The sequence below is a fragment of the Pavona decussata genome, unplaced genomic scaffold (assembly GCF_977016875.1).
Source record: "Pavona decussata unplaced genomic scaffold, jaPavDecu1.1 SCAFFOLD_11, whole genome shotgun sequence".
Classification (NCBI taxonomy): domain Eukaryota; kingdom Metazoa; phylum Cnidaria; class Anthozoa; order Scleractinia; family Agariciidae; genus Pavona; species Pavona decussata.
In genome coordinates, this window is record NW_028145434.1 from 3414885 (window position 1) to 3429192 (window position 14308).

The 14308-nt window shown below is 38.0% G+C and overlaps 2 protein-coding genes across 12 annotated transcripts in view; one reads left to right on the forward strand and one right to left on the reverse strand.

The window, feature by feature from the left end:
- LOC146488257 (ras-related protein Rap-2b-like) overlaps positions 1-14308 on the forward strand; it is a 54666-nt gene that overhangs the window by 6187 nt on the left and 34171 nt on the right. The window lies entirely within an intron of this gene.
- Positions 1-14308, reverse strand: part of LOC146488258 (neuropeptide FF receptor 1-like) — a 49048-nt gene that overhangs the window by 5870 nt on the left and 28870 nt on the right. For 4 of the 11 annotated variants that reach the window (XM_085122749.1, XM_085122739.1, XM_085122766.1 and 1 more), the window contains exons 3-5: positions 7726-7844; positions 3884-4042; positions 687-878 (exon numbers count right to left, since the gene is read on the reverse strand). In XM_085122749.1, coding sequence (XP_084978875.1) covers positions 687-878; positions 3884-4025 — 334 coding nt within the window. In that variant the 5' untranslated portion in view covers positions 4026-4042; positions 7726-7844. Of the gene's footprint in view, positions 1-686; positions 879-3883; positions 4043-4286; positions 4357-4448; positions 5351-5444; positions 6099-7725; positions 7845-9665; positions 10217-14308 lie in introns of those variants that run through there. The other 7 variants (XM_085122790.1, XM_085122792.1, XM_085122780.1 and 4 more) reach the window with 6 other exon arrangements.

Genomic DNA, 14308 nt, shown 5'->3' on the forward strand with positions numbered 1-14308 from the left:
CGGGGGTGATATTTTCAAATTCTAAGTATGTATACCTGTAATGCAGTAAAGAAAGGTGTCCCCAGCACACTTTCTATTGTTACCGTTTATGTGTTAAACTCTCTTATCGTAAGTTTACTTACAACAAATGATACGTAGAAGGCTATAGCTATTTATCTTTCTCTAGGAAACCCTGAATTATGAATACAAAATCGTAACGGAATGTCCCTGAAATTGTCCAGATTTATAAATAGATGTTATGGCAATTTTGATCTCTCAGCAAGATACAAGAAAGTCGACTGCTAGACAGAATAGTTAGGGTCATTTCCTTTAAATTATGTTTTGACATTGCAAAATATAGAACCTTCACATTTTTTCATCGAAGAAAAAAAAGTGCCGAACAATACAATATTGATTTTAGGGTTTTATTCATGGATAAGATGCTGATCCCAGCAGGATCGCAACAGAGGTGTTTGAAACACTCGATGAATGTCTTACCAAAACTGAAATGGGGGAAGTCGATTAAATCCACTTTTGACAAAGACAATCGGGGGTTGGGGCGCGCCAAGGCAGTCGGTGGTCTTCTGTTTAGACGGTGGGATATGCTTTTAGTCATTAGCAACACATCTGATAGCTCAAATAGCCTTATCTTCATACACAAGGTGACTTTATTAGGGAAAAAATTAATCTAATGGATGTTTACTTACTCGGCATCGTCTTGCACCAGAAGAGGCCGAAGGGCCACGACTTGAGTTGATTGTAAATCAGTGTGAAAGGAATGTTGAACAGGCACACGAGAATGTCCCACACCGCCAAATTAACGAGGAACAAGTTCATAGCTGTTTGCATCCTCTGGTTTTTATACACCACTGCGCAAACCATAACGTTACCAACCGATCCTGGGTAGAATTAGAAAGAAAAATAGGAAAAAATTTTAACTTGCAATGGTACTTTATGTAAATGATCTAGCCTGCGTACTAAGCATTTCCGTTGCTGCGAAGAATGATCGTGCAAATAGAGTTAAATGTAAATAATTCTGAGTCACGGCGAGGGTTTTTCTTTTTAGTACTGAGGAGTATTATCCCAGGGTAACTTCAGCCTTACGGAAGTACAGGGTTGATTTTCACAAATTTAATCCCAGTTTAGGTATTTGGTTTATTTGATTGATAATGAAAGGGATAAGAGGGAAGACATAATGACGACTCTCCTGGTAATACTTCATGTTTTCATCTATTAATTTAACACATTTTGGTGTACCGCTAACCCTCCGGGGTACCGTACAGTACGAAAGGTAAAAAAAATCGCCATTGTTCGGAAATAGTTTGTTATTTGAAGACAATTGCAAGAGATACGAAAAGCATGTCAGCGATCTAGCATTCGTAGGAAAATATAGTCGTAGTCCGACCTATGGACAACTCACTTCCTCCAAATGACCATCTGCTAAGAAAATTTTCTTTCTAAAAATCTAGTTTTTATTTGCAAGAAATCTATTCACATTACTTTTCAAATTCATTAATGATTCATCAAGAGAAAACAAAGAAAATCACTACTGTGACCGTGGTTTGGATCTATGTTCCTAATTACCATAACATTTTGCCAACTTTAGCCTTAAATTTCTCCAAGAATTATTGATCATTTGAGAAGCCATACCAAACACTCGAAGGTGTGTTTCAGCAGATATCCAAACACCTTGAAGTGGTTTAAAAAAGCTCGGCCGCGCCTCGTTTTATCAACCTACTTCCCAGTGTTTATATAGCTGCTGAAACACGCTTTCTCGTGTTTGATATATTGCTTCGCACATTGTATGTGCTGAAAATTGTAAAAATTTCTCTTTACTATGTCCAGACTACCTAACGTCTTAGTTACTTATTGGGCATTGATAATTTTCGAGTTATCAATAACTGACTTCATTAGCTAGAAATCATCTGGACAATGCATTCGTGCACAAATTTCCATAATAAGTTTCATCAGTTCCTTGATACTACAATGTTTTCAGTGATTAGAAACCAATTAGACAGTAAAAATAGTTTTCTGTTTAAACAAAGTGAATTGATCAGCAAACATTAGTCTTGTTTTGTTTTGATATCCAGTGTTTTGCTCTCATTCGGCTGATGCGTAAAATCTATTAAGGGTACAAATTTCAGTCCACGTAGTGATAACTCTTTATTAATCATTCGTGTTTGCCAAAGTCAATACATCGCTCATGCAATGTAGTTCCAACTTTTAGATCAGTTTAAGAACTTAATAATCACTAATGAAGATGAATAAAAGTCTTCCCGTGGCCAGTGTGTTTATTGTTTCATATTTTGCAAAAGTTCGGATTTTTTTGCCAGCTGCGAACATGAAAAGGGTTAACGTGAGATGTGAGGGTGTAATGGATATAACTTCAATAAAAAGTTAATTGCAAAAATCAGATAAATCGTGTTTAGCTAATCATTTCAAGGGTCATAGCAAATGCATCCAGGGTTAAACCAAAGTGGAACGTAAATTTCCTGTTCAGATTTGAATAATATTCGACAGGAAAGGAAACAAGGAAATTGTTGAAGCCTCAGGAAATTGATTCAAACATTAATCAACCATGTTAAAATGAGGCTTTTTTTTAACTACATGGGGTCCTACATCAAATTGTCGAACGTTGTATAAAATGCATATCGCCGGAAGGCATTCTTACTTTACTCTTTCTTACATGATGTGGACTATGAAGGCATAGCTTCTATGATTTTAATCTCTCTACAGCCGAGTGAACTTTTCATTATTACGAGGAGTCCGTATTGTACTTTTGAGATAATAGTCCCTGTGTGTGAATCTAATTGTGCTATTATTGAATTCTTTCAACGCCGTTAGCACTCAATTATCGCATTTTAGCAAGCTGACATTCAAATGGTACGGATGGTATGCGACATTATAAGCGAAAGTTCATTCCCAACTACAAAGGGGCCCTGTTTAGTCATTCCAATCGCGGAAAAACTTTGCCAAAGTTTGCAAAAGGCTGAAAAGTTGAGACAAGGGAACAAGTTTCTGTTAATTTACCACGGACTTATCTCTCTCGTGGAATGTCAAACTTTTATTTACCACAAGGCCAAATGATTCGAATCGACTGTTTTTTTTGTGACAATTGCTTTGTTTTCTTACATCATGCTGAGCGATGAAAGCGTATTCAAGTCATGTCCACAGAGAGAAAGGAAGTGTATACGGTAACAATTATATCGTGTACTGCTCGCGTATATGCAGTATACGTGCTCTCGGATCACTGAGTTAAAAACTAAACAAAGTTCTAAATTCTGGCAAAAAGAAGACCGATGATTGATATTATCATTTTTATATGCATATACTATTTTAAAAATGTAAGGTTATTAATAAAGGTATTAGATTTGTTTTCAAAATGTTGAGACTCCAATTCGTGCACACTGTTTGAAAGAAATTGTGTCTTCACGCTCAGTTCAGTAAATTTACTAATAAGCGTAAAGAGCAACCTTAATCTGATCCGATAAGTAAACAGCTGTGCCATTCCTTGAACCATAAAGTGAGAAAAATGCGGCCTGATCACATCTGTTGGACCCGGCTTTAGAGTCTCCCAATATTAATGTTAAAACCACCCGGACGTTTAAATTGAAATAAAACGATTTGGTTTTGATTTTCTTTCTATCACGACGAAACTTTAGGCACATTTGTTTTTAGTCAACACTAAACAAAGGCATTATTTGCATTTTCAATTCACTGATTCCTCATTTTAGATGCAAAATAACATTGGTAATGTAATCAAGGTGGGCTTAAAGGCAACAAAATGGCCACTGCGGTGAAGCTTTAAGTTTAAATAGCGGTTACTTTTGTTTTAATGTCGCGAAAAAACTTAGAATTGACGGGGGAAGTCTATTAAACGGTATTCTTTTGATCATATGCTTACCTACGGCAACGATGATTCCTCCAATCACCCAGCGAAGTATAATAGCCCATAGTGGATCGTACAAATCCGGAGACGCAGGTGCTGGCTGGGTTGTTGTAAGATTAGTGAAGTTCACTGCTGAGAAATCTGATGTGGAGCCCATCTTGAAGACGATGAGGTCTGTTTGAACAGGGACAGACAAAAGAGTCATTAGTTAAGTAACCGCATTTCCAGACCTCAGTCTCAATATACACCTCAACTGTCGAAAACTGGTGACCTCGGGATCGGCAAAAAATGTCACTTTCAAAAATACACTCATCGACACGATCGTTGCTAGTTAACTCTTATTTTACTCTCGAGATCAGCTTATTACATTTTCATCTAGCCATGCATTTTTCTTTTAATGCTTGGGAACATTTATTACCACGCATGTGAGACTGACTGTTCGATTATTACTTTTTGCGTGTAACAACTGGTCTGTTGACGTCTTCCATCAACTGATTACAAACACCCACATGCGATTGTTTTAGTCATGAAGCAAGCACAGAAAACATTGATGACAGGTGATTGACTGAAAGTTACATACCAAAACATTCCTTGCGAGAAGCTACAATTTACCGTTCTTCAAACAGTGTACACCTGGAAGCGAAGATTAGCGGTACTAATAGAGAAGTATCCTCCAATTAACCCTCCAGATCTGCGGCACCTGGTTACTTGCACTTGGCCGACAAGAGAACTCAAATAAGTTGTGTATTGCTATGACTCTTAATCGTGAATGCTGTCTTCTCATTTCACCTGGAACTGCATTTAACTTGAACTAAACAACGTGACGTCATAACAGGGGGGCAAAAGAGATTGATCAATTCTTTTGTAGAGTTTTCATTATTGCCAAATACCAGGCACAGTGGGAAGACAGAGCAATTTGCTACGTTGAACTCGCTAGAACAGTTCCCGAGTTCACCTGCTCGGATAATTCCACAAATACCAGACAATAAGTCGAGCGCCTTTAAGCGAAATTATAACCTGTCTATCAAGTGGTTTTATTCAACGCTATATTGAGCAAGAAGGCGTGATTTGCATTTGACTGCCAAACAGAAGTTAACTTACAATGTCGTTAATCTGTTTTGAATATATAGCGTCCTCAGAACAAAGAAGGAGGTTTCAGGCAAATGTATTTGCAGTTGTTTGACATAACAAAACATTGACGGAATCGTCGGACTGAATGTGACAACGCAAGTTGTTGCCGTGAATTAGGCCGCGGACGTCTCAGCTTGGAAAGGAACCAAGAAAATTGTATTGTTGGGCACTCTCATGAAGTAATTGTTTTCGTTTAAACTTATCACCGATAGGCTCTTGAAGTTCACGTTCAATATGCTTTAGACAAAGCAAGTGATTATCTCGTTTGGCTGTTAAAATTGAAAAGATTCTACTTTGTAATTTTGAACTTGACTGTGGTCTTTAACTTCCTCTTTATCTCTCTTTCTTCCTTGCTCTCTCAGTATAATTAATCCTGTACTACATATCACCCTCACCGGAATGCGGTATCTTGATTTCTAGATTAATTAACTTGTTTAGTGCATACCACTTAAAAAGAGCGTATGATTCAAATCCTCTTCATGCGTAGCGTTCGTAGCAAACCCTAAGGTTAACACAGTCCAGAGCGTTTGCGACCTCTACAATGTTGAAAAAGGCTCAGCCGTTCTTAAGTTACTTCCGACATCCGACACTACAGTAAATTCAACACCAGTCTCCAAGTAACAGAAACTTTGGACTGGGAACTGCATAAACGTGCTGAAATGAAAATCTGTGACGTCATGACAAGTTGGGAGATTGTTTTCAAGTGGTCAGTGTAAATCTCCTGTGGCGTAAAACGTGTCCTTTAACACCCCCACTCTCAACTGCGAACGAGTAGAAACCCAAACAGATTTTTCCAAAATACTCTCAAGACAAAAGAAAACAAGAAAACGAAAACAAAATTGAATGGTCCACAAAGTTAAAACCACAACACAGCCGACTAGCTAGACGATCTGATTCTGCTGATAAAACTTCCGAAAGAACGATCAACGTCCTGCAAGGAACCGAGGGCACTAATCAACGTTTCAGTTGTAGTTGGTTTCTTCATCTCGCAATTATTGTCTCTCTAAATCTTAAGTTTGCGAACGCGGTACCACATTGAACATGTGATCCGTTGTAGTAGAGTAGCCCTTCAATCCTTTGGAGCTAAATGTAAAATTTAAACAATTATCAATGTTTCAGAGAAAACTTCACCGTACGTGATGAAAGGCGATCGAAGGGCCTCGAAATATTGGCATCGACATTAACGTGACTTGAATTGTTTTATTTTGCTTCAAGAATGCCACGTCCAAAAACTCCCTTGTTTTGTTATGTTAAAATTGGATAAGGAGACAGTTAAAGAACAACATGACCTCAGTACCGGATCGTTATTTCCGGGTAAACAACTGAATTACGAAAACATTTTCTTTTGTGTTATTAGCACCTTGTAATTGTGGGAGTTAGGGTTTATGATTACCGAAACTGATAAAAACATGGTTTTGCGACTGATGGCCGTATACTTGTTTTGCTTCTACATTTTCTGACCACTATGTCGATCTTAAACAAACTTGTTCTAACTGTACGTGGTCAGGGTATTCAGCCAACCAATCAGAAGCTAACGAAAGCTTCTCGTGACTTGGCTTCCTGCGAGTTTTCCCTCGTCGTTTGCATAATGTTTACTTTTCTGATTCTGAAGGGTTCATTGGCGTCATCTGCTGCAATTGTCCAGATGTGTCACTTTTATTTTAGGTTTAGGCTGGCGACAGTCATTAGAAAGCAACTCAAATCTAGTATTAGATACAAAAGTTGTCACGTCAGGAAGTTGAGTGAAGTTCAGTCACGTCAACGCAGTTTGCGGTTCGGTTCAAACAAAAGCTTATCCAGAAATTCAAATACTCTAATGGCGCGACCACCATAATGGAAAGATAACTCTAACACATTCCTTCTTCCATGAACATGTTTTTTGATCACGTAAAGGCGATGTGATCGCATGCCTTCTTAATGCAAAAGAACGTGCTGATTTTATGGCTGTCTTAGAGTTTATCAGATTCGGTTTGTGTTTGTACTTCTGTCTAGACATCAAACTGTGTGCTCTACCAAGGTGCACTTATAAACAGCCCAAACGAAAACAAACCAACCTGTGTTTAGATGCGTGTGGTATCTCTTTAGTAACAATGAGTTCTTCGATGACAGTTTCCTTAAACTTGAGATTCTAAGATTTGCACACGAATGAAATCATAAGTGTGCCCAGGGATTCATATACTCAGTGTTTCTACTTAGTCTTCAATGTTCAAGGAAACGTTTATTCAATTTCTAAATGGGCGGTAGTGTGTTAGCTCATGTGCAATGTGACAAAGTGAATTCAAGTGAGCTCTCACCCCCTCCCCCCTTCCTACGGCCACATACTGATGGTTTCCATTACATGCGTAATTATATACTGAATGCAGCCCAAATATCCCTCCCTCCCTCCAGAGGAACACTTGCCACAGCTGACTTCTATTTTCCTTTTTCCTTATAAGCGAAGCGGAGTAGTCGTTCCTAAAACGTATTTCGAGAAAGTCCACTTCTGGACCAGTCACACAAGATCTACACTCTGGGTTGTCACTTTTTACGCTGAAAATGAAACCCTAAAGTGTGAACCTTTAATAACGATACAAAAGTATATTGAGCGCATTTTCCGTTGTTTCCGTTGGTGTGTAGATGGAAACTACGACTTTCTTGTCAAAAAAGTTGATGCTAAATCAGAAACTTCGTCGGTTATCATAAGTTGATGACTGTGATATCATGATATCATGATTAAGAACACTCACTTGATACGTTTATATGCTGTCGTCCGAATTATGCAGACTGAAGCTAGAAGGTGGATGACATCCGACCAGCAGTTGAAACCAAACTGGATTTTTTTCTGAGGTGCTCTGGCTTCTTAAGTCTGAAAAGGTAAACGTCACCAGGAGGAAACTGAATTATTTCCACGGGAAAACTAGCAAGCGAGAAATTTCGCGGTTTATAGGAGCTGATCACGGGACATGCGTCACTCTTAACGAGCATTTCCCACTCCTTAAAACAACGTGGCGCGAGATTTATTTTCAATTTGCTCTTCCGAGTTAAATTAGTTAAGGCGTTGTAGTTTTAACAGTCCTTTAAAGTTTGCGGCTAAGAGTAGCCCAGAGAGTCTAATAATACCCTTGACAAGTTGTTAATGGCTCAAAAAAAAAAATAAATAAATAAAAAAATAAAAAACTGCATCGACATGTTCAGCTAAGTACTACCGCGAACAGGAAATGAGGCAACACCGTGTTTTAGCGATTCATAGATAAGGAGCGAAATGTTTTCATGCAACTCGTACAACTGACGTGTGTGTGTAAAAATGTTAGTTCCCTTAACTGGCAGCTCCATGATTTAATGTGGTGTTTGTATGTAACACATAAATGCAACTCGAACTAACTGAGAACGTAGAATCTAAGGTCGTGACCGTTCAAAGAACAGTTATTTTTAATTGAAAGCCCATTTTGTAAAAATATTCTATACGTGTGTGTATCGCAAATGATCTTCGTCGTGAACTAATGGGATCATCTTCTCAACGATTTCTTGGCGTTTGATTACGATCTAACTTGGAAAAGGCTCAAAACGGAACCAAAATAGCCATGCTTCCTATTAAAATTCACATGGCTGTCGCAACGCTTCTGTGACATTTCTAAGATCTTTGTCTTATGATTGAGGCATATAGCAGCATCGAGTTCAAAAGATTAAAAACTCAAATAAAACACTTTTAATTACTTGTACTTGAACAACCATCCCATCAGACGACAAATTTCTGTTGATTAAATTCTTGTACGTGTATTGTGCACGTGATACTTGGATTAAGAGCAATCTTTCCTTTTTCAGAAACGTTGAAAAAATGCAAGGGTCATACACGCTACAAAAGATTCACTGCCCCAACTGTGGAAAACCGCAACCACAGAGACAATACTGGCTGGCGATAAAAGGGGCTGTATTTCATCAAGATTACATGCACACAATAAGCGACGAATCGGGCGTTCGTGATTAACCCTTTCTTTAGTCCTTTTTAGAGTAGGAAACATTGACAATATTGCCAATTTGATTTTTGAAAATGATGAAAAACAAAGCACCCAATAAAAAGCGCAGTCTGTTAAGTTGGCAAGTTCGGAGCGAAAGACACTGGCAATCAAAGAAGTGTCTCGTGCAAATTAAGTGAAAGCGTAACTGGTTAGTCTGTCAGGCTGTTCCTCTTTCAATGTTTGCAAACCGAGCAATGTTCGTAACATCATATAATACACATAGCTTGTTTTAAAATGATGAATGTTAGTTCAATTAAGATATCTATTCAGTAAACAGAAACAACTCTAGCATTTGTTTTTGACGTTATTGAGGGGTAATTTCTATGGAATATAGCCAGCAGCAAATTCCGTTTGAACAACTATGTAGTCATTGCCATCACTTCGGCAATCTGGGCTTTTTTTCACGTTGGCAAAATTGCTTTTCAAATAAGGGTTAGTTAAACTCAAACGACAAACAAATCGCTTTTCATTGAAAATAGTTTGAGCAATGCGTGCTTTTGTAAACTCTGCCATGTGGTGATGGAAAACATCGTGACCTTAATGTTCACAGGAAAGGCATTTCAGCGAAACACACTATGATAAATAGCACGAGAAATGTTAGATCACCGTTTACGTAACTGTCAACTAGAATGTTAAGACAATATTTCTGTTAATTTGCCCATCAAAAGTACCTTCTATTGGCTGCGTGTGTTCCAGGTTATTTTCGTGTCTGGTTCGCTGGGTGTAACTTCATCGCAAATGGATTGAACTACAAGAATCCGTTCGTCAGTTTGCCAGGTTAATTAACTCTTCTTTTTACTTAGTTAGCACGACAGAGTCCTTTTGGTCACGAAACGGAGTTGGCTATGACGCAGTATTCGCTCTGTTCACTAAATATTAATTAATGAGAGTATCATGGCGTGGACGGACTCATTCACCGCGGTCACGGTCCGCCCAGCTGTTTGACAGAAATCGCTTCAAGAAAGAGGTGGCAGGAAATTTAGGGCTACAAGCTATTCCTGCTTAAATAAAATTATCTTGTTGGATCGATATGACGATCGTAGCCTTCCGAGAATGCTTGGTGAGGTATACAGAATGACTGAATAGCGGGTAAGCTCGTTTGACCTTTCTCAATCAGTATTTGTCTCGATTTAGTCGTTCATCTCGAGCTACTTCTGCTCGTCTTAAGAGCAGATGTCATAAACAAAACTACAGGAATGCTTTGTTGTACCCTTTATAATGAATTTAAAACATCATTTTGCGCTATAAAAGGGCCATGCAATTTTTCCTTTGATGGATGATGATGATGAGTGTTTTCTTAAGAAAATCAACATTTCAGCAACCTACAGAATTCGTGTTTGTATGCTCTCTTTGTAGCAGTGTTAATGAGCTGCCGTTATCTGGTCTAGATTTGCTTTAAAAATTACCGCCGGTGCGAAAGGGGAATGGTAGCAATCTTTTGCCAATCCAACAGAGAGTACGAGACCATAGAGCTAGACGCTAGAAACTCGACTTTTGACCCTCTTTCTCAAGCGATCATACTCGTGTATATCACTGATAAGAAGACGGCAAATAGATTGAAGATTTTAATTGTTCTTTTCCACTGTTTTACTGATATTTCGTGTCAGAGCTAGTGAAACATCCGTAGACCTCAAAGTATCACCGCATTTCAACATTTTGAAGAACAATGGCAGTGAAAATAATTTGCGTGATGATTTTTTTTTTAGCTTAAATGTTTTTTTTTTTAGGAATGCTCAAGCTTTAGCGCGATGAAAGATCATTTCAAAGCTAAAATAGCAGTGATTGAATGTAAAGGGAAGTAGGGGTATAAGCAATACTATCTCGATATATTAAACTTGAACTAAACAATCAGTGTTGGTGTTTGTAGGCCGTGCACGACGGACCAAACATAAAATATAATGAAATACTCTTTACGTTTCGTAATCGAGAGTTTCCTCCAGTTGTTTCACTGGAGCACCCTTTTGAAGTTTTCATGTGGGTTTTACAGTGTATCTACCCTAGCTCCAGAAGCCCGTTGTCTGCAAAATGGAAAAACAAAAAAAGGCAACAACAAAAACCCCTATAAACAAAAACAAAATAACCTCTGACACAGTGTATCGAGAGCGAATTTGATGTTGGAAGTGTTGTTGATGTTGTTGTTTGAAGCGGCGGCTAGAAAACCGGAGAAGCCAAAGCCGGGAATCCGTCGATAAAAGGACGAAAACCAGCAACAAACTACACCCATACGATGCCGAGTTCGGCTTCGTTCGATACGTTAGTGGGAGATTAAAGTCCTGTTCAGGCACTATTCAGCGAAAAAACTGGAGTTTTCTTAGGCGGCTAAAGCTGATAATAATAGTTGATTTTGCGTAAATGAGCTAACCGGATTTTTCATTTGCTGGCAATTTTACCGATTAAACGATATGGTAGCACAGTTTTGATTAAGGGGGAGGTATCATGTTTTGTTTTGTTTTTTTTACCTCTTTTGTTAAAAAATTGTGAAATTAGACCTTCACTTTGCTACAAAATAATTCTAGAACAACGAGAGGAGAGAAATCAACTCAATTCTTGCTCTGTTCTAGCGCATTTTGGAAACAAAAATACAAAAACTTGAAAAACATTAGCCTAACATCTTTCAAGTTTCAATCCATTCCGACCTATTCTGTTTCTGGCCAGAGGAACTAATCGACAGTTTTATTGCTCTGGGGTGATAATTTATAACAAAACTAGACAATTATATTTTTGTTTCTGTTGTCAGACAAACATTTCTTGGTTTTGAAATAACATCAAATTTTCGTGATACTTCCCGTTTAAGGTATTGCGATGCGAGAGGATGCTAGATAACTGAGTTAAGTATCTTATCTGAGGTGTGAAGGTGGTGTTTTAGACAGCAATACTGGATTGAATTTAAATTACGTGTAATTCAGGAATCCTTCCGTGAACCAGACGATTCTAGATCAGTTTAATAAACGCATAGATTTGGATTTGTGTACATTGTATTCTAGACAGCAAAATTGGATTAAATTTAAAACCTGTCACACGCAGAAATCCTTCAGTAACTGCCCATGCATAAGCAGACGAATCTAGATCAGTTCAACGCATATCTTAGCCCTTTTAATTTGTGGTTGTTGTAATTTGAAGTGCTATATCAGTAACCTTGGCCGAGATTTGCTTTTCAAAGACATAAAATGAATTCCCGACTTTCACAATGCTTTATCATGCCCACGCAGTCGCCGACAAGCTTGTGAAAAAACTCGCTTGGCATTGCAGTGTCCAGGTCGGGGTGAAGATGGGAACATTGGTTATATCAGTCTCCGCCAGATGAGTGGGCGTAAGCAGAAACTACGGCGACGGCAATGAGAAAATAAAGGCCCCAAAATAAGATGTAATGACCAAAACAATAGCTCCGCAAGTACGTTATACATATCTACGACGTCCGCTGCAAAAAAAACGTGAAGCGACCAAATTCAGGGTTTTGTAGAGAACGTGAGCACATGACAGCAATTGTCTTTTTATTAACTTAAAAAGACAATTGCCTTTCCTACTAATTTTTTTCCAGAATACCTTGGCCAGGTGCATTTTGGAATAATTGGAAAGTGGTTCAAGCAACGTGATTTTATATTGGTGTGAATTTCATTGGCGTTGCCGTTGTAGTTGCTAAAGCTTCCCATACATATTGTCAAAACCAACCTCTCTTGGTTACCGGCTGTTGTTATTCATTCAACTAAAAACTAAATTCTGCTCTTTGGCTCCTTGTTCGATCTACAATCGAAGAGGAATTCCAGCGCTGTTCAGTAGCTCATCTTTTTGTAAATTCACGAGTATTTGTGTCAAATATCTGAGTGTAATCAGTCAGCCTAGGGTGCTAAACTTGTGATTAGCTAACATGAAGTCTAGTTACACAGAAGGCGCAAAGAATAACAAGAGGAGGATGTTGCATAAACCTTACCGGTGGCTCACAACTGTTTTTGAAACTTTTGCTGACGGAAAGATCCTGAACAGCTTTTCATACAGTCGATAACCAAGCAGTGTTAGTCATTATCTCACAGGAAAGCAACTTATCCTCTCAAGGTTATTTTTAGTTGCCTACACCGTAAACCCAATTGAAATTCAGGTCATTTGGGAAAATCCAATTGGAATTAAGATCATTTGGGAAGACGCTCCCCACCCCCCCCCCCCCCCACCCCTTGAAGAATGGTCGCCTTTTCTTTTTTCTTCAGTCTTTCTTTCTTTCTTTCTTTCTTTCTTTCTTTCTTTCTTTCTTTCTTTCTTTCTTTCTTTCTTTCTTTCTTTCTTTCCTTCTTTCCTTCTTTCTTTCTTTCTTTCTTTCTTTCTTTCTTTGTTGTTATTTAATTTGATGTCACGTCACGTAATTTTTAATCCTTGTAGTGTCTTCTTTCTTTGTAGTTATTTAATTTGATGTCACGTGACGGAATTGTAATCCTTGTAATGTCTTCTTTCTTTCTTTCTTGTTACTTTCGTGTCACGTTGCATAATTTTAATCCTGCTTGTAATCGCTTCTTTCTTTCAAAGATGCTACGTGACATAATTTTAATTATTATTATGCAGCTAAATTTAAATCGTGATCACGTAACCTAGTTCCGACGCTAGACTGATGAAATTTCTAGTTGCCCATTCGAATAATTGTTGTTGTTTTTTTTTTACATAGTGATGATACCCCTAAGAGTAGGGGGAAGAGGGTCAAAAAGTACACATTTTCTTTAGAGTTAATAACCATGGCAATATTCTTGACCTAAAAAAACTGCAAGTCTTATCTTGATTCAAATTCATTTAACCGCGGGTTTCCCGCTGTCAATAAGGCACGAAATCTATAGTCGATGAGTCGGGTGTCGAGAATCATTTACATCCGCGAGATTGGCTCTCCAATGAAAGAGAAAAAGCGAAAGGTGTTTTGACGAAGTTTATATTGATCGAGCCTTGTAACCAAAGACATACATAGGTATACCAGACGGGGAATCGAAATGATACAAAATCGCGACAGAGGTAGCTTCCTATGCCTATATAAAATATTAATCACTTTGAATTCAAAAGAAAAGATGATTGACGATAAATAGAGAACTTTTAATGTAAGCTTTATTTTGATTTTTTAAAAAAGCCAAAATACGGTCGAGTTCAGCTTTGGATTGAAATGTTTCTTATTTAATGGCGACGCGTACTAAGTTGTATAAAAATTGTTATCTTTGATTTTCGAAGTTTCATCTTCGTAATTTAATCACAAAGAACCCCAGGAAATCAATTACAATAAGTGCGCTGTGAGCAGATTTCTCCTTTACATTGATGCAAATCGTAAAAATCCCTAAAACTAAGTCATTTT